Consider the following 24,837-nt stretch of genomic DNA (forward strand, 5'->3'; position numbering starts at 1 on the left):
GTAGTCTGTAGTAGGGTCAGTTATAACAACTTGAACATTAATGTGTGCATTGTGAAGTCAATGATCATTTTACCAGTGAGTAAACAATGGGTATATCTATTGGCTTTAAGTCATGTATCACTGTTGTGAATGTATTTTATAAGAAGTGCAGCTGTCGAGTAAACCTGCTTTGTAGCACATAGATTGCACAACGTGGTTCTTAATTGTAGCTGTATGACAGGAGTTGAAGTCAAGGGGTCTTCCAGATGACAAAGATTTACTTTAAATGAATGTGGGCAGGGATCCATATTTGGCCCTCCTTACCTCAACATACAAAACGAATAGGAAACCATTCAACTGTTCTTTACAAGTGAAACTGATAGAACAAAGCTGGAATTGTGATTTATTAACAAGGAAAGAGATAATCCTATTGATCACCTCATAGTTGTCCAGGCACCATTTGTCAACCAGTCACCCCAGAAAATTACTCATCATGCTCGCAACTTTGCCTGTTTATATTATACCATGTTTAAGAAGCTACGAACCTCTATCTTCTCCTTTTCTTCACCATTATCTGATGCCATAATCTGTTCCAATAAACTTAACTTCAACGTTAAACACGTGATTGATAGATTTGCACCAGTTTAACGCTTAACCAACTGGTTCACCTCTCGCGACAACCGGTGGCCCTCGGCAGCAGCTGTTATATCAAAGTGCAGTGGATGCCGACTGGAAACCCATTTACGCTCCGGACTTGAAGCTGACTGCATTACATATCATCTTGCCTGAAAATCCACCAACAAGCTCATCATGGCCCCACGCACTTCATACACAAACAATTGTGTTAACACTCTAGCTTACTACCTGCATCAACTCTGGTCCACACTTGATGCCATTTTCCATCTCAACCCTGAGTTGATTTGGTGCAATCACCTGGCCGACTCATCATTCATCCTTCAAGAGTCAAGATCACCAGCGTCTTCTCCACCATCAGGAACTCTCTGTCGGCCCGTCATCATCAACCCCCGGCCATTCCTTTTCTTGACCCTCATTCTATCCTCTCCTCCCACCTGTGACACCCCGAGAGGTTCTCAGTCCAATTCCTTAGATCTCATAACAGCCAGCGGCTTCAAGCATTGTGCTGATGAATGTGTAAATGAGTTCCAAACAGGTCATACCTCATCATGGGATCTCCTTTGCCAGTACCAAAATATGAGGATAGGTTTTTTCCCCTTTTATCTGTCAACAGAGTGTTTTTTTTTTTCATTTTGATCACAAGTATTGTGGTTAATGCAGACATGATTCCTTGTAAAAGGTTTCAGTCTGGTGTTTTTTTTGTTGCCAGATTAAAGGGGAAAAACCTATTCTCAGGTCATACCTCCTTTTGTTCTCTTCATCATGCTTTTCCAAACCTTCCATGACTCTCCATCAATCCCATTAATTTCCCATAATGGTTTCCCAAACCGACCCCTAATTTCCATTTAGTTTTCCATGACGACCAATCTTATTTGAATGTTCTCCACCTTCAAATATGATTTGTACTCCTATGTGAGCTCCCTCTCTGATAGCTTCTCGCCAATGAGAGTCGAGTATGCTATCCAAACTTACGAGCCGTTAGACATGGTGAGTGTATATTTATTTGTTTCCGAATAGGGTTTGCCTCTTGACATCCCTTACAAATGTACAGTGATACTTTCTCATGTTGCTCACACCTCCTTTTAGTCCAGTATTTTCACTCCGTCACTTAAATTGGGCCAATTGAACCTCTACTAAAGAAATCTAGCTCTGACCCTGAAACTGAAAACTACTGCCCTATCACAAACTTATTAACCATCTCCAAATTCCTTCTAGAGCACCTCGCCCTTGTTAGAATCAAAGATCACATCACTTCATCCCCTAACTTCTGCTCCCCTAAGTCTGCCTACCGCCCAGCTCACTCTACAGAGACTGCATTAATGAAGATCATTGATGACATCCAGGCCTCTATCGATTCTCGTTCCATCATTGCTCTTGTTGGCCATGACATTTCTGCCATCTTTGACACTTTAATCAATAATATTTTGATTGAACGCTTAGCATCCGATTTCATCAGCAGCATAGCTCTGCTGTGGTTCGCGTGGTAGTTCTTTAGTTTATAGTTTATGGCTCTCTGACTGAAGCTCCTATATGAAGGATTAAAAGTTCTCGACTTCCGGTCATGCATTGCAGGTGTCCCTCAGGGAATCCTCTTGGGTCCTTTACTTTTCTCACTCTCTATCTATATACTATATATATGTACTCACTCTCTATCTATATACTATATCTAGGTTCGTTTCAACACAGTACACTAAATCCGTGATTTAATCCCATCTGTAAAGGATGTGATTCCTGACATGCAATACCCTGGTGTCTACAAACTGAGTTGTGGTTGCGGCAGCAGTTACATTGGGAAAACTAAGCGACATGTCTCGGACTGTGTTCGTGAACACAAGGCAGATCTGAAACACGGTTGGACCAATACCTCTGCCATTGCTGATCATTGTTTTAACGCCGTGGGCTCACACGAAATAGATTTTTCCAAGACGGAGTTACTCTGCAAACCTACCGGCTACCTTCTTCAGAGATTTGTACATGAAACCATCCAGATATATAAACACAGACACAACTTCAACCGAAAGGATGGGTACAAACTGAGCAATCATTGGAAGGACGTTATTAACCAGGTAAAGTCTTAACTGACAGTGATTTTTCCATCCTACCTGCCTATGTCAGCTGTTATTTCCCACTCTCATTGTCTCTCTCTCTCTATGCCTATACTATACATATAGAATATATCTATATACATTTCTCAGTCTGCATCTCACCAACTGGTCGCCGCATCGACAGTCATAGCATAAACTATCGCACCTATGCAAATGGAACTTAATTATACTCCATTATAACCTCCGATCAGGGTCCACTGAACATTGCCAATTGTACTTCTACCATACAGCACTAGTTTTGGGAAAATCACCTCCAAATAAACTTTGAAAAATCCGTGGCTCTTTTTCTAGGTACCAGGCAGCAGCTCAGAATGGCGTGGCTCCCTCCACCTACTCATCTCTGACTCCACCATCAGTCTCTCAAATCATGTGAATTTCTCAGTATCAACTTGGCCTCTACATTCTCACTCAACAGCCACCGTTCTCAACACAATACAAGTGTAGAGGTGTAATTGTGTATGGGCGCGGATGGCTAACAAACACAAGGGGCGTGGTTAGGGCCATACACAGAGGAGGTGCTCACACCGACGTCCGCACCTGCATCCCCCACGGGCCCTTCCCGGGGGCCGAGTACTATAAAAAGTGGTGAGCCGGAGGGCTCGAGGTCGAGTATCAGCTTAAACCAGCGAAGACTGAAGACCAGCTAGAATAGGCCCCGAGAGCCCAGACTGACGTTCTTATAAGAGCCGGTCTGGAGACTCAGGGTGCCGGGATCCCAGCTTGACCAGGGCTGGGATAGGTAGCCTCCCCTAGCTCCGTAGTGGAGGACTTGGGCTTAGGTTAGCGGGGTTAGATGTTGTGTCTCCCTGTTAGCCGAGTAAAGGGGACGATAACCCCTTAAGTACTGTGTGTACCCGTTACTGTACACAAGTTGGTGTTAATAAATAAGTGTGCCTCCGACCCCGTCGTCAAAGCCTCCTGAATACTTACTACACAAGCATGCAATCACCATTGCAGGAGCTTATGGTTTAGCCGCTACAATATTGACTACAGCCACTGCAAACATTCTAGCTTGCAGTATTGTCGACACTTGCCTGGATTATTGCAACAACATCCTTATTCACACATCATAAAAGCACCTCAATATTGTGTCCTATTTGTGAAATATGTGCACATTATAAATTGCACCTCAGCCGTGGCAGATCAACTGTTACAATTCAGTGGGTTCACATGACATTGACTTCTCCAAGACAGAGGTTCTCTGCAAGCCATTTGGCTACCATGAGAGATTCGTTCATGAGGCGATCCACATATACAAACACAGAGACAATTTCAACCGAGAAGATAGATTCTGGCTCAGCAATCATTGGAAGGACGTAATAAACCATTTCGGATCTTAACTGATTGTGTTCACGTTTACGGTGACTTTCAGACCGCAGTCCACTCACTGGCATGACTATATATATTGTATTCTCCGCAAGGAATGGATTCTTTGCTCCGCTGCAAGTCTCATACTACCACTCTCCCATTGACATATTTCGTTGCTTCCTCTTAGTATCTTTCACTCGACGGTCAATGGTATAGTGTATAGCAGATTGTATAATAATAAACCATTAACATTCCTTCCCTTTATTAATACTACCCCTATCCCCTCCCTTTGATGCTGCTAATCCTGCATAATGCACGGGCATAATATGACTTTGAAACCCCCCGCCCATCTCCTACGCATTTCACAAGTAGTACTAATCACATACCTGCATTTCCCATAAATATGCAAAATTCCTCCTGATATGCAAATTATTTTGTCAAGGCGCACTTCCCCCCCTTCCAACCCAGCTTAAATAGACGCTCCAAGCGTGGTGGTGTTTCATTAAGACGCTGTCTCCCCGACAGACCTGGTCTTCATAATCAACGATTTTTGGGTTTAGATCGCGTTATTTATAAATGTGTCGTAACCCTCCACCACCCGACACGGCCAATCAGTAAAAAAAAAAAGTGTCACGTTGACAAAAGACAAATAGTTCACTGCTTTAGCCCACCGGTGTGTTGAAGCGTGAAACCACAACATTTACAATTTGAGTACGACGTTTCGCTGGTAATTGCATCCAGCATCATCGGGCAATTCGCCAGAATGGTGAGGCTCTGCTGTGTCTCCCGTTCTTATATAGAGCAGCAGCAGGGTGACGTCATCATTAACTCATTAACTCATCAGGTGCAAAGATTTGAGGGGGGGGTTATTGTAATTATATACTTGATTAGTAATAAGGCTATTGTTACGATGCGAGTTGTAGATTAGTAATCATTTGGAATGTGTTCTATTGTGATTATGCTACATTAATAATCAGTTAGTGCTTGTTTCCCTTATAAGGAATTGTAATGCATCTTATTTAATAATACGCTTCCAGGCCGCACTAAGCCTGTAGCTGTCTGAGCGATTAAAGTTATTTCTGTTTCTCTCAATCTCAATGGATTCTCTAATTAGTCTTTGCCAGTAGTAACTAGTTTTACACAACACTTCAACGTTGTCAAAATCAATTGAGTGTCCCTGTTGACAAGCATGTTCTGCCACTGCCGACAGTTGTGTTTGCGATAGTTTAATATTTCTCTGGTGTTCTTTTAGTCTTACACTAACGTTACGTGAAGTGTTGTGTAAAACTAGTTACTACTGGCAAAGACTAATTAGAGAATCCATTGAGATTGAGAGAAACAGAAATAACTTTAATCGCTCAGACAGCTACAGGCTTAGTGCGGCCTGGAAGCGTATTATTAAATAAGATGCATTACAATTCCTTATAAGGGAAACAAGCACTAACTGATTATTAATGTAGCATAATCACAATAGAACACATTCCAAATGATTACTAATCTACAACTCGCATCGTAACAATAGCCTTATTACTAATCAAGTATATAATTACAATAACCCCCCCCCTCAAATCTTTGCACCTGATGAGTTAATGAGTTAATGATGACGTCACCCTGCTGCTGCTCTATATAAGAACGGGAGACACAGCAGAGCCTCACCATTCTGGCGAATTGCCCGATGATGCTGGATGCAATTACCAGCGAAACGTCATACTCAAATTGTAAATGTTGTGGTTTCACGCTTCAACACACCGGTGGGCTAAAGCAGTGAACTATTTGTCTTTTGTCAACGTGACACTTTTTTTACTGATTGGCCGTGTCGGGTGGTGGAGGGTTACGACACATTTATAAATAACGCGATCTAAACCCAAAAATCGTTGATTATGAACAATATTGGTCGCGAAAGCCTACGTGTTAAACAGACCTGGTCTTCACCTGAGGACGGCTGCCTGCGTTGTAGCCGAAACGTTGTGAGAATTATTTTATGTTTGATTTTTATTATTTCCCTTCTACGTGACTTTACCGAAAGAACCAAGAAGATGTGTTTATTATTTTAGTTATTATCCAAATGACCAAGCCAGACCCATTTTTCTGATTCTGCACTATTACTATGTGGTGCACTTCTGCATATATGCACATGTGTAAGAGTGTGCACGTCTGTGTACAGATAGTTGCGCATGAGTTTGCATGTTTGTGCACATGCACATGGCTGTAACACATGCGAACAAGCGTGTGTATCTCTGGTTTTGTGTCTGCATGATGCCCAGGTATACGGGACAATTCAGGGCTGCGTCTCCACTACACGGCACAGCTGCGTGCCTATGATGCGGGTGTCATGGAGACGGGTGTCTGGGTCAGCTTGTATCACATGGTGCCGCCCCACGCCCCTCACTGGGTCTCCCAGGGCCACTGCACACGCGAGTGCCTCAACGAGGTGAGATTCACCGGCCCGAAAGTCAGATATGATTCCAGTGGTATTTTTTGTAATTTAAGCACAGATTGGCACAGGTGACCGTTAAAACTGCACTGTAGAAGGCCTAAGAGTGGACTGGTGCGTGGATGAGTTGATGCACGGGCGAGTTGGTGCGTGGATGAGCTAGTACCTGGTTGACCTGGTGACCTGATGCCTGGGTGAGCTGTTGCAAGCATGAGCCGGTATGTGGGCGAGCTGGTGCCTGGATAAGCTGGTGCATGGGCGAGCTAGTGCCTAGGAGAGCTGGTGCCTGGGCGAGCTGGTGCCTGGGTGAGTTAGTGCGTGGGCAGCTGGTGCGAGCGCAAGCTGGTGCATGAGTAGCTGGTGTGCGGGAGAGCTGGTGCATGGGTAAGCTGGTGCCTGAACGAGCTGGTGCGCGGGCGAGCTGGTAAGTAAGTGGGTGAGCTGGTAAGTAAGTGGGTGAGCTGGTAAGTAAGTGGGTGAGCTGGTAAGTAAGTGGGTGAGCTGGTAAGTAAGTGGACGAGCTGGTAAGTAAGTGGACATGCTGGTAAGTAAGTGGGCGAGCTGGCAAGTAAGTGGACGAGCTGGCAAGTAAGTGGGTGAACTGGTAAGTAAGTGGGTGAGCTGGTAAGTAAGTGGGTGAGCTGGTAAGTAAGTGGGTGAGCTGGTAAGTAAGTGGGTGAGCTGGTAAGTAAGTGGACGAGCTGGTAAATAAGTGGGCAAGCTGGCAAGTAAGTGGACGAGCTGGCAAAGTAAGTGGGCGAGCTGGTAAGTAATTGGGTGAGCTGGTAAGTAAGTGGGTGAGCTGGTAAGTAAGTGGGTGAGCTGGTAAGTAAGTGGGTGAGCTGGTAAGTAAGTGGGCGAGCTATTAAGTAAGTGGGTGAGCTGGTAATTAAGTGGGTGAGCTGGTAAGTAAGTGGGCGAGCTATTAAGTAAGTGGGCAAGCTGGCAAGTAAGTGGACGAGCTGGCAAGTAAGTGGACGAGCTGGCAAGTAAGTGGGTGAGCTGGCAAGTAAGTGGGTGAGCTGGTAAGTAAGTGGGTGAGCTGGTAAGTAAGTGGGTAAGCTGGTAAGTAAGTGGGTGAGCTGGTAAGTAAGTGGGTGAGCTGGTAAGTAAGTGGGTGAGCTGGTAAGTAAGTGGGCAAGCTATTAAGTAAGTGGGTGAGCTGGTAAGTAAGTGGGTGAGCTGGTAAGTAAGTGGGTGAGCTGGTAAGTAAGTGGTTGAGCTGGTAAGTAAGTGGGTGAGCTGGTAAGTAAGTGGGTGAGCTGGTAAGTAAGTGGGCGAGCTATTAAGTGGGCGAGCAGGCAAGTAAGTGGGTGAGCTGGTAAGTAAGTAGGTGAGCTGGTAAGTAATTCGGTGAGCTGGTAAGTAAGTGGGTGAGCTGGTAAGTAAGTGGGCGAGCTGGAAATAAGTGGGTGAGCTGGTAAGTAAGCGGGTGAGCTGGTAAGTAAGTGGGCGAGCTGGTAAGTAAGTGGGTGAGCTGGTAAGTAAGTGGGTGAGCTGGTAAGTAAGTAGGTGAGCTGGTAAGTAAGTGGGCGAGCTAGTAAGTAAGTGGGCGAACTATTAAGTGGGCGAGCTAGCAAGTAAGTGGGTGAGCTTGGTAAGTAATTGGGTGAGCTGGTAAGTAAGTGGGTGAGCTGGTAAGTAAGTGGGCGAACTGGCAAGTAAGTGGGTAAGCTGGTAAGTAAGCGGGCGAGCTGGCAAGTAAGTTTGTGAGCTGGTAAGTAAGTGGGTGAGCTGGTAAGTAAGTGGGTAAGCTGGTAAGTAAGTGGGTGAGCTGGTAAGTAAGTGGGTGAGCTGGTAAGTGAGTGGGTGAGCTGGTAAGTAAGGGGGTAAGCTGGTAAGTAAGTGGGCGAGCTGGTAAGTAAGTGGGTGAGCTATTAAGTAAGTTGGTCGAGCTAGCTAGTAAATGGGTGAGCTGGCAAGTAAGTGGTTGAGCTGGTAAATAAGTGGGTGAGCTGGTAAGTAAGTGGGTGAGCTGGTAAGTAAGTGGGTGAGCTGGTAAGTAAGTGGGCGAACTATTAAGTAAGTGGGTGAGCTGGTAAGTAAGTGAGCGAGCTGGTAAGTAAGTGGGTGAGCTGGTAAGTAAGTGGGCAAGCTATTAAGTAAGTGGGTGAGCTGGTAAGTAAGTGGGTGAGCTGGTAAGTAAGTGGGTGAGCTAGTAAGTAAGTGGTTGAGCTGGTAAGTAAGTGGGTGAGCTGGTAAGTAAGTGGGTGAGCTGGTAAGTAAGTGGGCGAGCTATTAAGTGGGCGAGCTGGCAAGTAAGTGGGCGAGCTGGTAAGTAAGTAGGTGAGCTGGTAAGTAATTCGGTGAGCTGGTAAGTAAGTGGGTAAGCTGGTAAGTAAGTGGGCGAGCTGGCAAGTAAGTGGGTGAGCTGGTAAGTAAGCGGGTAAGCTGGTAAGTAAGTGGGCGAGCTGGTAAGTAAGTGGGTGAGCTGGTAAGTGAGTGGGTGAGCTGGTAAGTAAGTGGGTAAGCTGGTAAGTAAGTGGGCGAGCTGGTAAGTAAGTGGGTGAGCTATTAAGTAAGTTGGTCGAGCTGGCAAGTAAATGGGTGAGCTGGCAAGTAAGTGGTTGAGCTGGTAAGTAAGTGGGTGAGCTGGTAAGTAAGTGGGTGAGCTGGTAAGTAAGTGGGTGAGCTGGTAAGTAAGTGGGCGAACTATTAAGTAAGTGGGTGAGCTGGTAAGTAAGTGAGCGAGCTGGTAAGTAAGTGGGTGAGCTGGTAAGTAAGTGGGCAAGCTATTAAGTAAGTGGGTGAGCTGGTAAGTAAGTGGGTGAGCTGGTAAGTAAGTGGGTGAGCTAGTAAGTAAGTGGTTGAGCTGGTAAGTAAGTGGGTGAGCTGGTAAGTAAGTGGGTGAGCTGGTAAGTAAGTGGGCGAGCTATTAAGTGGGCGAGCTGGCAAGTAAGTGGGCGAGCTGGTAAGTAAGTAGGTGAGCTGGTAAGTAATTCGGTGAGCTGGTAAGTAAGTGGGTGAGCTGGTAAGTAAGTGGGCGAGCTGGCAAGTAAGTGGGTGAGCTGGTAAGTAAGCGGGTAAGCTGGTAAGTAAGTAGACGAGCTGGTAAGTAAGTGGGTGAGCTGGTAAGTAAGTGGGTGAGCTGGTAAGTAAGTAGGTGAGCTGGTAAGTAAGTGGGCGAGCTAGTAAGTAAGTGGGCAAACTATTAAGTGGGCGAGCTGGCAAGTAAGTGGGTGAGCTTGGTAAGTAATTGGGTGAGCTGGTAAGTAAGTGGGTGAGCTGGTAAGTAAGTGGGCGAACTGGCAAGTAAGTGGGTAAGCTGGTAAGTAAGCGGGCGAGCTGGCAAGTAAGTTGGTGAGCTGCTAAGTAAGTGGGTGAGCTGGTAAGTAAGTGGGTAAGCTGGTAAGTAAGTGGGTGAGCTGGTAAGTAAGTGGGTGAGCTGGTAAGTGGGTTAGTTGGTAAGTAAGTGGGGGAGCTGGCAAGTAAGTTGGTGAGCTGGTAAGTGAGTGGGTGAGCTGGTAAGTAAGTGGGTAAGCTGGTAAGTAAGTGGGCGAGCTGGTAAGTAAGTGGGTGAGCTATTAAGTAAGTTGGTCGAGCTGGCAAGTAAATGGGCGAGCTGGCAAGTAAGTGGTTGAGCTGGTAAGTAAGTGGGTGAGCTGGTAAGTAAGTGGGTGAGCTGGTAAGTAAGTGGGTGAGCTGGTAAGTAAGTGGGCGAACTATTAAGTAAGTGGGTGAGCTGGTAAGTAAGTGATCGAGCTGGTAAGTAAGTGGGCGAGCTATTAAGTAAGGGGGCGAGCTGGCAAGTAAGTGGGCGAGATGGCAAGTAAGTGGGCGAGCTGGCAAGTAAGTGGGTGAGCTGGCAAGTAAGTGGGTGAGCTGGTAAGTAAGTGGGCGAACTGGCAAGTAAGTGGGTAAGCTGGTAAGTAAGCGGGCGAGCTGGCAAGTAAGTTGGTGAGCTGGTAAGTAAGTGGGTGAGCTGGTAAGTAAGTGGGTAAGCTGGTAAGTAAGTGGGTGAGCTGGTAAGTAAGTGGGTGAGCTGGTAAGTGGGTTAGTTGGTAAGTAAGTGGGGGAGCTGGCAAGTAAGTTGGTGAGCTGGTAAGTGAGTGGGTGAGCTGGTAAGTAAGTGGGTAAGCTGGTAAGTAAGTGGGCGAGCTGGTAAGTAAGTGGGTGAGCTATTAAGTAAGTTGGTCGAGCTGGCAAGTAAATGGGCGAGCTGGCAAGTAAGTGGTTGAGCTGGTAAGTAAGTGGGTGAGCTGGTAAGTAAGTGGGTGAGCTGGTAAGTAAGTGGGTGAGCTGGTAAGTAAGTGGGCGAACTATTAAGTAAGTGGGTGAGCTGGTAAGTAAGTGAGCGAGCTGGTAAGTAAGTGGGCGAGCTATTAAGTAAGTGGGCGAGCTGGCAAGTAAGTGGGCGAGATGGCAAGTAAGTGGGCGAGCTGGCAAGTAAGTGGGTGAGCTGGCAAGTAAGTGGGTGAGCTGGTAAGTAAGTGGGCGAGCGGGTAAGTAAGTGGGTGAGCTGGCAAGTAAGTGGCTGAGCTGGTAAGTAAGTGGACGAGCTGGTAAGTAAGTGGGTGAGCTGGTAAGTAAGTGGATGAGCTGGTAAGTAAGTGGACGAGCTGGTAAGTAAGTGGGTGAGCTGGTAATTAAGTGGACGAGCTGGTAAGTAAGTGGACGAGCTGGTAAGTAAGTGGACGAGCTGGTAAGTAAGTGGACGAGCTGGCAAGTAAGTGGACGAGCTGGCAAGTAAGTGGACGAGCTGGCAAGTAAGTGGACGAGCTGGCAAGTAAGTGGACGAGCTGGCAAGTAAGTGGACGAGCTGGCAAGTAAGTGGGCGAGCTGGCAATTAAGTGGACGAGCTGGCAATAAGTGGGCGAGCTGGCAAGTAAGTGGACGAGCTGGCAAGTAAGTGGACGAGCTGGCAAGTAAGTGGACGAGCTGGCAAGTAAGTGGACGAGCTGGCAAGTAAGTGGACGAGCTGGCCAGTAAGTGGGCGAGCTGGCAAGTAAGTGGGCGAGCTGGCAAGTAAGTGGGCGAGCTGGCAAGTAAGTGGGCGAGCTGGCAAGTAAGTGGGCGAGCTGGCAAGTAAGTGGGCGAGCTGGCAAGTAAGTGGGCGAGCTGGCAAGTAAGTGGGCGAGCTGGCAAGTAAGTGGGCGAGCTGGCAAGTAAGTGGGCGAGCTGGCAAGTAAGTGGGCGAGCTGGCAAGTAAGTGGGCGAGCTGGCAAGTAAGTGGGCGAGCTGGCAAGTAAGTGGGCGAGCTGGCAAGTAAGTGGGCGAGCTGGCAAGTAAGTGGGCGAGCTGGCAAGTAAGTGGGCGAGCTGGCAAGTAAGTGGGCGAGCTGGCAAGTAAGTGGGCGAGCTGGCAAGTAAGTGGGCGAGCTGGCAAGTAAGTGGGCGAGCTGGCAAGTAAGTGGGCGAGCTGGCAAGTAAGTGGGCGAGCTGGCAAGTAAGTGGGCGAGCTGGCAAGTAAGTGGGCGAGCTGGCAAGTAAGTGGGCGAGCTGGCAAGTAAGTGGGCGAGCTGGCAAGTAAGTGGGCGAGCTGGCAAGTAAGTGGGCGAGCTGGCAAGTAAGTGGGCGAGCTGGCAAGTAAGTGGGCGAGTTGGCAAGTAAGTGGGCGAGCTGGCAAGTAAGTGGGCGAGCTGGCAAGTAAGTGGGCGAGCTGGCAAGTAAGTGGGCGAGCTGGCAAGTAAGTGGGCGAGCTGGCAAGTAAGTGGGCGAGCTGGCAAGTAAGTGGGCGAGCTGGCAAGTAAGTGGGCGAGCTGGCAAGTAAGTGGGCGAGCTGGCAAGTAAGTGGGCGAGCTGGCAAGTAAGTGGGCGAGCTGGCAAGTAAGTGGGCGAGCTGGCAAGTAAGTGGGCGAGCTGGCAAGTGGATAAGCTGGTGCGTGTGTCCTCGGATGTATGATGCGACGTCAAAATTCCCAAATTAGAATAAGGTACACTCTTCTACTACATTGACTATTTCCTGTTATCTATGCTGGGCTCGCCTACTATATTGTAGGATGCAACATTTCTCCTCCTTTCTTACTGTCTAGCCTTGGACATTGGAACTGCCAGCCATTCTCTTTCCCGAAGTTTCTCAAGTACAACATGCACATCAAGTGAAACAACTACCTATAGAGTACCAGACTAAGCTAAAGCACCTTTATGATTCTTATGGATAAATTTAATTCCTGAATAGCAGCAGTTATCAAGAGATGCTGCTTTAGCAATAAAATAATGCTGTTGAGAACACACCAGCAATGGATTTGACCCAATTAACAAGTAATGTTTTCACATTTTGTGAAAGCACTGTTACTTTAATCCCCATGTGAACAGATATACCAGTGGGATTTTAAAACATAGGCGATGGTTTTGGATATCACTTGAGCGAATATTTCTCTGTGCAGCTTTAAGAGCGGGCAATGTTGTTAGAGATTTGTTTACGCGAGGTCACCGTTGCAATGATGTTTAATGTGTCTCCATGGGTTCATTTAATATTCTGGTTAAATAGAGGAGACTGACCCACAATCTGAAAGCTGCGAGTCCATATCCTAGCCAGGTGTTGACAGCCTATCATTCCTCTAGAGATAATAAAAATATGTCCCACTTTGCAGAGTGTCAGCAGCGCTTATCCCATGGATATGTAGTGTTGTAAATAACAGATGAATAAACTCCTTAAGGCACACACTGGTTTATTGTATTTCTTTCGACACAGTCCCTATACACACGGAGGGATATACGGTTCCCTCACCCGTAGCCTAGGGAGGTACAGCCTCCTAACTGGCGGGAGCTATTCCCAGTCTACCCGCTACCCTAGCGTCCTCCGGCTGGGACCTAGGGGAGGATTGCTTGACCCACCGCTGGCTCAGTGGGTCCCCTGACCACTGGTCGCGCAGAGCCTTAGCTCTTAGAAGAGCTGGAAGGCTTGGTCCAGGGTCCTAGCGTCTTCAGCCGGGCTTCTATCTTCGTGTGAGGAGAACTGGCGCGTGCTCCCCGCACTCACCCTTTTATACCCGTTTGTAACGGTCTTTATCCAATCCCACGCTCCCTCGTGGAACCCTCTGATTGGTTCTTCACAATCCGTCGTTTCGATCCTCTTTTACCTCATCTGACCCTGGCCGTTGGTCCCAGAGTCGTAACTCTGCATTGCCCCTCTGATACATAGTGGCCCCGTAGGTTACCGAATAGAGTGTGTCTAGCACCTCTACAGATATACTGGCGACTGTCATGCCACTCGAATTTTCACCACTAGTTTAGGGCTTTAGATGGAGTTAGGATCACCTCATGGATTGAGCAGTGAGGCACATTAATTTTGTTGAAACATCTCGGTGGCGAGGTATTATCTCCCTCACTTGGTATGAAGGAGGTTGTGGGTTCGATTCCAACCTTGATGCCTGCTGTACATTTGGAGTTTCGAATGTTTTTCTTTCTGCATTTAGAAATATGCGTTATATTATTTGCCTGCTATACATTTCCACGTAATAAGCCACTTTGTTGAGTTATAATTTGTCACCAGGTCGATTCTGAAAAATAGCTAGTGGGCCTTACCTAGTGAAACTAAACTAGTAATCATCTAAATAGAGGAGGTAAGTGTTGCCTTGTCAGGGTTGTTTGTCACTTGTGTTCCCCACACCACGTCTCCGCATGTTCCTGCAGGCGCTGGGCACGGAGCGCCCGCAGGGTGTGTCAGTGTTCGCTGTGCTGCTGCATGCGCACTTAGCGGGGCGCGAGCTGCTCGTGCGACACTGGCGCGGTGACCGTGAGCTATCGCTGTTGGCGCGAGACTCGGAGTATGACTTCAACTTCCAGGAGCTGCATATGCTGCCCAGCGAGAGGCTCCTCTTGCCGGTACCCAGACCCCCGACACACCACGTGGTCCCCAGGCTGAGGGCATGGCTGCGGAATCACGCAGGAAGATTTTAACGATATATCCAGGAAAGCTCCGCTGAGTCTCAAGGTTCTTCTTCAAGAATAACTCTATAATTGGAAAGATAGCCACTCTTCAGAAATATAGAGTTCTTCCCTTCTCATTTCATTGTTACCAAGTATGGCCCAATTTATATCTGTCAATTCTCTCTCAAATTTAACAAGGTTTAATTCACGAGACTGAGTCCATGTGTTGTGCGTAGTTGTAGTCAAATCTAGAAGGTGTCCTGTTCGTACCCAGTGATTCTTTGCACCCCCTGCTCCATCACCTATCCAGCTGATATCCTACATTGGAAAATTTGGGCAATTTCATTCATATGTGTTTTGTGGGTGGAAGGATACCAGTGTACTCAATGAAAACGCACACACATGAGGGGGTAGTAATAAAAGCTGCATATTTCGATTCAAGACTCTATTTTCTGTAATTGGTATTTCTGTCATCTTGCAGCAACAGTTGCTTTGGGAGTGTTGTCTATTTTCCTCTCCATGGCACCTAACCAACTAATATAGTCGTGAACTTACTGAGGATGGTCTCATAACAAATATAACTCCATAACCCGAATCTTTAGTGCAACCGCGAGTGTAAAAACACAAGCTCAACAAAATCTGTTTAAAGTAGCATGTGTCTCCCTGTTTTCCTCCACACCCTTCAACACTCGATGCAACACTTGACACGAAATTTAAACCCTCTTTTACATTACGCATCATGACACGTAGCAGCGGACGTTTTCCACAAGAGTGACGCAAAAAAGTCTTAACCCATTTAAGCTTTTGTGGATAAATATAAATGTAATCAATAGCCATGATAATTAACAGCTCTGCCAAAGCTCTCCTGCTGGGTGAAGGACTACCCATGCTGAGTTGATCACTAGGGTTTTTTGACAATTCTTGTGAGCTAACATTTCACCTGCACCCCTCTCCTGCTATGTTTCCCAGGGAGATCACCTGACCACGGAGTGCGTGTACAATACGGAGGGGCGAGTGAACATGACGTGGGTAAGATGGCCGCACCTCACCACTGCCTTACAGGAGGACGTCGCAAACGGCCAGCACAACAATATACACTCTTAGGGGCTTCGACTGCACAGGATGTGCACAGGGAACACAAGCACATGCGTGTTTGGTGCTTGTGATTGACACCCAAGCTAGGCATACAATGATTATGCAATGTAATTGCTATGTTTACAATAAATTCATCAAATAGATTATTTAGCATTCAAAATAATGTATTTGCATGTGATTAATTATTGTAATACCAGTAGCTACCAGAGGCACCACATTCACCACAACTCAAATTGTGACAATTAATTGGTGGGTCAGCCGTAAAGCAAGCAGCTCGAATTTGGAAGGTTGGGAACTCAAACCCTCGTTGGAGGTTGTATCAGCCCATCACCCCCCTATGTCAATAAAATTTCTACCATTTGGTGGGGATGTCAACAGTGGTCGTCCTATGGATAACGTTCCTCTAACATAGGAATGTGTAATTTCAACCACTGACTTAGGGCTGTAAACAGGAATTGTGCACTACTAGGAATTGTGCACTACTTCAATGCTCATTTGTAACACACATGCTCGTGTTATCATTATTATGAGTGAATTCCACTGGTACACATAATGTTACATAAAAAAAATCTATGTTGAAAGTACTTCATTGCCATTTTCCCTCCAGAATATACAGATGAGAGCATTGACATTGCTCAGCTGTATGATAGATTCGATAGCAGATGGTTTAATATTTAGGAGTTTGTAGTATACATTAACAAACCAAGTGAAATGTTGTGAAACAAGTGATGCCTACGTAGATAAATAAATAACTCGTATTTGTTATTGTTAATAAAAGGTAATTCTATGATAACAAGGTTACATTAATAACATATTAATGTACTATTTGCTTGCTAAGTAACTCAGTAGTAGAGTGAGCAGCTCACAATTGGGAGGTTGCAAGTTCAAATTCTGGTCGGGGTTAACTCCCATCATCCCTCCAGGTCAGTAACTTAGCTACCACATTTTAGTGGAAGTGAACAGTGGTTGTCCTGTGAATCGACCCGTCCCTCTTTATAGCAGTGTAGAAATGGGTAGTTTCATCATTATATGTGAATATGGCCAAACAAGTGAGGTTTGTCAGATTTCTTGAATGAATGTGGTTACGCGATATTGGGATGTTTTAAAATTCCATTCCTCCATGGTGTGTGTGTGTGAATGTGTTCTTGTGCGTCGCAGGGTGGTCAAAGCACGCATAACGAGATGTGCCTCGCATATGTGCTCTACTACCCACGCGTCAACCTATCCCGCTGCCAGAGCCTGCCCGAAATCAATGGGCAGCTGGCATTCATTGGCGTCACTGATATCTACAAGCCAGTCACGTGAGTGTCTTCTCTGCACTGTGTATATTCCCCCATGTCTATCAACCCTCTCTGATAATAACACCAGTGAAAAAGCTGCCCCCCTTCTAAAGGGCTATTTCCAATGTCATTATCATCATCATTCTCAGAAGACAAAAACAAATCTTACAGGACTGGTGAAGTATAACTATGGAGCCATAATAACAAACCATGTTTAACTTTGCCATCATGTCACATCTATTCTAGAAATGCCTCCCTCAGTCCATGCACCTTTTTAAATCAGCATTGACCTCAAGAAAATAAGTTTTCTGAAATCATGAAAACATTATTAAAACATTCCATCCTTTGTATGTATGTTGAACTTATTTTGTGCCATACATAGCCAACCTTGATAATCGGAGGTTCGGGGAAGGACAACAACTTAAACACTTTGGAGGTAGCTGCACGATTATTGTATGCATGACTTATTAATTAAACTGCCAGAGAGTTTCCAAAGAGTGCAGAATCATGTGGCCCCTTATGCAGATATCCAAAGCACCAAGTACTATGTACGTAGTCGAGCAACCAGCCTATAGATTAATGGAATTGTGTGATACAAGTAGTGACGTTGCTGTTCTCTGTCATGCCACCACTTGGGGATCTCACATAGGAAAGGCAAGGTAGTGACTGCTTTGTCTGCACTCTCTAAATGGTTTGCTCTTGGCTACCATTGTACCAAACACAATGCACTGTGGGCACCTGTTCTGCTGCCCACAATTCAGGACATGGCCGTTCCTCATCAAGGATCCCATGCAGTACCGCAATTTGACATTCACGGAGGCCATGGACCGCTTCCGCTGGGGCCGCCGCCAGCGCCGCCACTTCAACCAGCTCGTGCTGAGACTGCCCGTTAACATCCGATGCTCCAAATATGAGCTGGAGGAGTGGTCGGTGAGTAGCTCTCTCTGCCTCACTGAGGCCCACGTCCGCCCAGTCCTGTCCACCCAAACTCCTTGTCTGTCCAGCCAATCCCTTGTCTGCCCAAACCCCGTGTCTGTCTGCCCAAACCCCGTGTCTGTCTGACCAATCCCGTGTCTGTCTGACCAATCCCGTGTCTGTCTGACCAATCCGTGTCTGCCCAATCCCATGTCTGCCCAAACCCCGTGTCTGTCTGACCAATCCTGTGTCTGTCTGACCAATCCCGTGTCTGCCCAAACCCGTGTCTGCCCAAACCCCGTGTCTGTCTGACCAATCTCGTGTCCACCCGAACGTTCTGTCTGTCCGCCCGAATGTCGTTTCTGTCCAGTCAGTCCCGTGTCCGCCTGAACCCCATAATCACGCAACCCTTGCATCCACCCAATTCTTATGCCAAACCAAATTTTGTGTCGGGTTCTCAAGAGGAGCTAGTTGGTGACCAATAACTGCACAAAACATTACATTTGGTTTATTAATTCAGCATATTCCAGCTCTGAGATATAATATTTCGGTTTTACATAAAATGCATAAATAATTTTGTGATGTCATCTTCAGGGATGTTTCTTTAACATAATGCAGTCCACTGCAATCTATGTGTAAGCAAATGTTAATGGAATCTACTGGAATCCGCAAACTCACTATCACTCATCTCCATATGTTCCTCCTGTACAGGTGCAAGGCATGGTCACAAACCCTGAGGTGCAGGTGCCCTGGACTTCGCTGAACACCAGCATCGTGTGCCCCACAGGCGTTCCTGTCTCGGGTCACCACAGGGGTCCCAGGGTGCAGGGGGAGGGTCTGGCTCAGGGGGCACAAAGGAAAGCATCCACGGCCATCGTGGTCATTGCACTTCTCGTACTTATTGGTTCGCTAAGTACATAGAAGCGATCGCTGGAATCACATCTTCCATTGCCACCACTCTGCTTTTTCATACTCTGCAGATTCACGACACGCTACTGTAATCACAGTCATTGACATCAATGGAAGATGCAGTAAATCGAGTTCTTATCTTGTACATATTAACTTTCGTTACGTGTTCAAAGCTGTGTGACATGAGTTTGCAGGCACGCCACTTTAATGTTAAAGCGATGTCTTAATTCGTGAGAAGAAAGACCTGAAAGCGATGTTAGATACCCCGCAATATTGCTATCTGGTAATGGATTGGATGTTACAGCCAAACTGCAGTGACATGCCGGAAAGTCATTTTCTTACTCTTAGTTCTTTCGGTAAAGTCACGTAGGTAAAAAATGAAATTAAAATTAATAAAAATAAAACAATAAAAATCACGACGTTTCGGAGGCAACACAAGTCTCCGTCATCAGGTGGGACCGTCACAGCCAGATTTGCTGCATCAAGTGAGGGAGGGATTCAAGATGTAAGCTCTTAAGTACCAGTTAAGGGGGAGGGAGGGGAGGGGCTTATCAGAAAGTGGTAGCCAATGAATGGAACGTATCGGGAGGGGGGGGGGGCGGGGCTAACAGAGGGACGGGGTACTCGTGGTCGTGGTCAACGACGTGTTTGTGCGCAAGTCACTGTGGATGTACATAATAGAAAAGGAACGAAAATGGTTACGTTTATACCAGTGTTGGATGACAATAAAGAGAGTACTGTTAAACTTTAGGGATGTAAACACTCGGTAAAGTAAAATAGTGCCTGTCAGATAAGATGGTCCAAAAATGTGTAATTAAATCTTTTTTGCATGGTTGATAACATCTTTCCAATGATTACTAAGTTTGTACCCATCATCACGGTTGAAATTATGTCTGTGTTTGTATATCTGAATGGCTTCGTGTACAAACCTTTGATGGTAGCCAGAGGGTTTGCTGAGCACCTTAGTCTCGGAGAAAACAATCTCATGAGAGCCCACCGCGTTGTAGCAATGATCGGCAACGGCGGAAGACTCAATTTTGCCGTGTTTCAAATCTGACTTGTGCTCGCGGACACGATCAGAGACATGACGTTTCGGTTCCCCAATGTAACAGTCACCACAGCTGCAACTCAGTTTATAGACTCCAGGGTATTGCAAGACAGGGATGACATCCTTCACAGATGGAATTAGATCACGGATTTTATGTACTGTACTGAATCAGACTTGGATCTTATGTTTGTTTAGAATTTTGGAGATCTTTTTTGGTCACGCCTGCTATGTATGGTAATGTGACAGTTTTGATCGGCGTTTCAAGTGGCTGTTTCTGTATGGTGGGAGAAACAGCTTGGTGGATGTTGCGTTCAGAGTATCCGTTCATCCTGAGGGCCCGATGTGCATGTCTCTATTCACTGGCCAGGTGGTGTTGGTCAGAAATGCATTGAGCTCTGTGGTATAGCGTTTTGATGAGATAATTATTTTGAGATGGGTGGTGGGAATCCGGTTTCAAGTAGGAATCTGTGTGGGTGGATTACCTGTAGACAGAATGTCCCAAGGATCCGTCAGGTCTCCTCTCAAACAGAATATCTAAGAATGGTAGTTTGCCATCTTTCTCCACTTCCATGGTGAATCTGATGGATGGATGTCTGGAATTGATGTGGTCCAAGAAGTGGTTCAATGCTGGGAGGCCATGTGGCCAAATGACGAAAGTGTCATCCACATACCTCTTCCACAGGGAAGGACGCAGGGTGGATGTCTGGATGGCGTCTGATTCAAACTTTTCCATGAACATGTTGGCTATCACTGGTGACAAGGGGGAGCCCATAGGGGTACCCTCATTCTGTTTGTAGAAGGTGCCATTCCAGGTAAAATAAGTGTTGGTGAGGCAATGCCTAACCAGTGCAGGTACATCCGAATTCAATCCATGTTGGACCAAGTCCTCAATTATTGTTCGGGTGTCAGGCACTGGAACTTTGATAAACAGAGATACTACATCAAAACTGACGAGGATATCATCAGGAGATAGTACCATGTCCTTGACCAAAAAGACTAGTTGGGTTGAGTTGAGTACTGCCGAAGAGGTCTTGCCTGTGAATGGAAGTAGAGTATCTGATAGAAAACAGGCTAGTTTGTAGGTAGGGGAGTTAATCGTTGACACGATGGGTTGTAGCGGGGTGCCTTTATGGATCATGGGAAGACCATAGAGTCTTGGAGGTCTAGCAGCCGAGGGTTTTAGAGAGGGACGTTTAGTTGGTTTGATTAGGGAAGTCGAACTAGTGATGATCCTGTTGGTTTTTGTCGTTAGGCTGTTAGTAGGATCGCTTTTAATTTTGGAGTAACTACCATCATTAAGTAGGTCCAGGATTTTGTTGTTGTATGATTCTTTATCCATGATGACCGTGGCATTGCCCTTGTCTGCCGAGAGGATGACTATATCATCTCTCTTTTTTAAGTTCGCGAGTTCAGAGCGTTCGTTTTTGCTAATGTTACTAGTGGGTTTCTTAGCATTCTTAAGAATCATGGCTATTTCAGCTCTTGCTACATCCGCATGGATGTATCCTATGCCTCTGAGGGCAACATCAACCTGAGAAATGACATCCTCTACTGGTATATATTTAGGGGTGACAGCGAAATTTAGTCCTTTGGCCAGTACCGTTTTCAGATTGTCAGAAATTGGTATGTTACTCTGATTAATAACAGTCTTGTTGACATCCAGCTTTGTGATTTGTGGCTCTGATTTCTTCTTAGATAGGAGGTTGAATTTAGAAATCAGGTTGGCTTTGCATTTGGTTGACAGTGAGTCAGCATAAGCAGAAGTCATGTTGTCAACGTGGTTCCAATCAGAAGGGGACATTTTTTGTGTCAACATTAAATGTGTTTGTAAGAGAGTCTTGTCTAAATTATCGAGTTCAACTCGGAGTAACCTTATTTTCTCCGAGATTAGTGATAGGCTAGCTTTAAGTAAAATCTGTTTAGAGTTCGGTGAGGACACAGCAGCAGATGTGAGTGTGAAAGCGATGGGTATTACCTTGTTATCGCGGCATCTCTTGAGGAAGGCCAGCGTCTTGAGAAGCTGTGACTTCTTGTCTCGTCTGTTAAAAATTCTAACAGACAGGTGAAATTCCTCCCCGTAGAGGGTATTAATTCTAGATTTGAAGCTTTCTTGACTGCAAGGATTCATACTCTCAGTTCTTTCGGTAAAATCACGTAGGTAAAAAATTAAATTAAAATTAATAAAAATAAAACCATAAAAATCACGACGTTTCGGAGGCAACACAAGTCTCCGTCATCAGGTGGGACCGTCACAGCCAGATTTGCTGCATCAAGTGAGGGAGGGATTCAAGGTGTAAGCTCTTAAGTACCAGTTAAGGGGGGAGGGAGGGGAGGGGCTTATCAGAAAGTGGTAGCTAATGAATGGAACGTATCGGGAGGGGGGGAGGCGGGGCTAACAGAGGGACGGGGTACTCGTGGTCAACGACGTGTTTGTGCGCAAGTCACTGTGGATGTACATAATATAAAAGGAACGAAAATGGCTATGTTTATACCAGTGTTGGCTGACAATAAAGAGAGTACTGTTAAACGTTAGGGATGTAAATACTCGGTAAAGTAAAATAGTGCCTGTCAGATAAGATGGTCCAAAAATGTGTAATTAAATCTTTTTTGCATGGTTGATAACATCTTTCCAATGATTACTAAGTTTGTACCCATCATCACGGTTGAAATTATGTCTGTGTTTGTATATCTGAATGGCTTCGTGTACAAACCTTTGATGGTAGCCAGAGGGTTTACCGAGTGTTAACATCCCCAGCGTTTAACAGTACTCTTCTTTTTCGTATTTAATTAATTTACCCACCCAGCAGCATAACAAAAGGCGGCTTAATCGTATTTAATTAATTTACCCATCCAGCAGCATAACAAAAGGCGGCTTAATCTTAGCTGGCTTATCTACATATGCCATCTATATTACAAAGGCGTAGTTCCAGCAGCAGTATATAAGGTCGTACCTCTTGTGACTTCTCTTCACTTGATACAGATGTTTTGCTGTGACAGTTTCACCTGAAAACGGAAGCTTGTGTTGCCTCCGAAACGTCGTGATTTTATTGTTTTTATTTTTTTTAAATTTTAATTTCATTTTTTACCTACGTGACTTTACCGAAAGAACTAAGAGTGAATCCTTGCAGTCACGAAAGCTTCAAATCTAGAACCTTCACGGCTTCATTGCATCCAACCGCGCTTGGGACTAACGCCAGGACGCCGCAGCAGCAGCGACTCACAACTACGGGGAATGTGCGGGGTGACGCCTGACAGCGGCAACTGCTGGCGTACTGTGTTGGCCTACACTGCACATGTCCACCACATAGCAGACGTAACCACGAATTGAATGCTTGTGGTACTGCACTTGTCCACCAGAGGGCACACGTAACACGTCAAGCGCCGGTAAAATTAACCCGTAAAAACAAAGTTTTTCACTATAAATCCTTTATATGCGTGGCATCGGTTTTATTTTATTATTCATTTCTGTTTTTCTTGAGTAAGAGTTTCATTTTTATCACATTGGTATTTTAAATTAAATGTGAATTTTTTTTTTCCTAAAAAGTGTAAAATTTTGGGAAAAAAAATTCACAAAAAGAAATTGTCACGCACAACGAGTCTGTGTGCAAAATATCAGCTCGATTGGATCACGGGAAGTGGGTTAAAAACGACCGAAAGATTTGCACGGTCGTAAGCGCGCAAGCAAGCAAACAAGTGAACTTAATATAAAGGATTTTAAAAAATTAACCCGTAAAAACAAAGTTTTTCACTATAAATCCTTTATATGCGTGTTCAATGGGCCACAACCCAGCCCACATTGGTCTTTGAAACGGGCGGCTAGAGTCCTCTCGTCCTCTGGCTTGAGATGGCTGCCACCTATGGGTCAGATGATTGCCTGCCACCATTAAGCAATTGGTAATTAAATATAAAAAACATTTACCTAAAAAGTGTAACATTTTGGAATTTTTTTTCACGAAAAGAAATTGCACAACGAGTCTGTGTGCAAAATTTCAGCTCGATTGGATCACGGGAAGTGGGATAAAAAACGACCAAAAGATTTGCACGGTCGTAAGCGCGCAAGCAAGCAAGCAAGTGAACTTAATATAAAGGATTTAAAAAAAACGAATCTCGACGGCCGATTTGCACCGCAATTCTTCATTTATTCACGGATTTTCAAGTAACAAACTACTGCATTGACATCCCAAGCTGTCTCAAACGTTTACACCATTGAATATTTGGTGAACATCGGTGCTGAAATAGTGAAACGCACTGCATTCCCAAACAGTGCTCTTCAAATCGGCAACAATCACACCCATCATTGACTTCAATGCAAAATGCTGCCCCGGTTCCACAAGTCACACAAGCAAGTGGTGGATGCCCTTCGACTCTACTCGACAGAGTCGAGCCATATACGATTCAACTCATCTCGCTGAGACGCGTTTAAAGGCATATGGATTAGAGTTAGGGGTTCGGGTTAGGGGTTAGGATTAAGGGTTAGGGTTTGGGTTTGGGTTAGGATTAGGGGTTAGGGATACGGGTTAGGGGTTAGTGTCAGGGTTCTGGGTTAGGGTTGGGGTAGTTGGGGTTAGGGCTCCTATGCCGTTTTTAGCCAAAATAAGCCCAACTTTCACTGCTTTATATTTGGAAAAAAGTTAATTCCTCTATTGTATTTAGCCGCATTGTGCTGTGTATTAGATTAAAAGTCTAAAATTTCACGATGAAATTTTCACGTCCCACAAAAATAAAATCGCCATTCTCACCTATGCCGTATTGGCCAACATTGGCCAAATTTTTACAGTTTTATTTTTCAATAAAAGTGCAATCCTCGGGTGTGTTTAGCCTTAGTCTCCTATATATTACATCAAAAAGTGGGCAATTTCATCCATTAAATTTTCGAGAATAAAATGTAAATCAGCACACTGTGCCGTTTTAAAGACAAAATAAACCCAACTTTCACAGCTTTATTTTTCGACAAAAGTTCATTCCTCCATTGTATTTAGCCTTAGTATGCTATGTATTAGATTAAAAGTGGAAAATTTCACCATGAAATGTTCACGTTGCAGCAGTAAATCGGCATACTAACCTATGCCGTTTTTTGCAAAAAATTAACACATTTTTACGGCTGTATTTTAAAACAAAAAGTGCATTCATCGGTTGTGTTTAGCCTAAATATCCTATATATTACATTAAAGAGTGGGAAATTTTACCACGAAAATTTAAGTAAAAAAAAGCAAATCGGCATACTAACCTATGCCATTTTTTGGAAAAAAATTTGTGCTTAGTTTGTTGTCCTTTCCCCGCACCTCCAATGAGCATGGTTGGCTCTGTATGGTGTGAA

General features: G+C 45.3%; 1 protein-coding gene across 2 annotated transcripts in view; it reads left to right on the forward strand.

Moving 5' to 3' along the window:
• The window catches only part of MOXD1 (monooxygenase DBH like 1), a 41,315-nt gene extending 22,430 nt beyond the window's left edge, over positions 1-18,885 (forward strand). For both annotated transcript variants that reach the window (XM_078614974.1, XM_078614980.1), the window contains exons 8-13: positions 6,293-6,459; positions 14,037-14,228; positions 15,243-15,302; positions 16,527-16,669; positions 17,410-17,578; positions 18,275-18,885. In XM_078614974.1, the coding sequence (XP_078471100.1) occupies positions 6,293-6,459; positions 14,037-14,228; positions 15,243-15,302; positions 16,527-16,669; positions 17,410-17,578; positions 18,275-18,484 (941 nt within the window). In that variant the 3' untranslated portion in view covers positions 18,485-18,885. The remainder of the gene's footprint in view (positions 1-6,292; positions 6,460-14,036; positions 14,229-15,242; positions 15,303-16,526; positions 16,670-17,409; positions 17,579-18,274) is intronic.
• The last annotated feature ends 5,952 nt before the right edge of the window (positions 18,886-24,837 follow it).

This window comes from Lampetra planeri, chromosome 2 (genome assembly GCF_965212315.1).
Source record: "Lampetra planeri chromosome 2, kcLamPlan1.2.h2, whole genome shotgun sequence".
Taxonomy (NCBI): domain Eukaryota; kingdom Metazoa; phylum Chordata; class Hyperoartia; order Petromyzontiformes; family Petromyzontidae; genus Lampetra; species Lampetra planeri.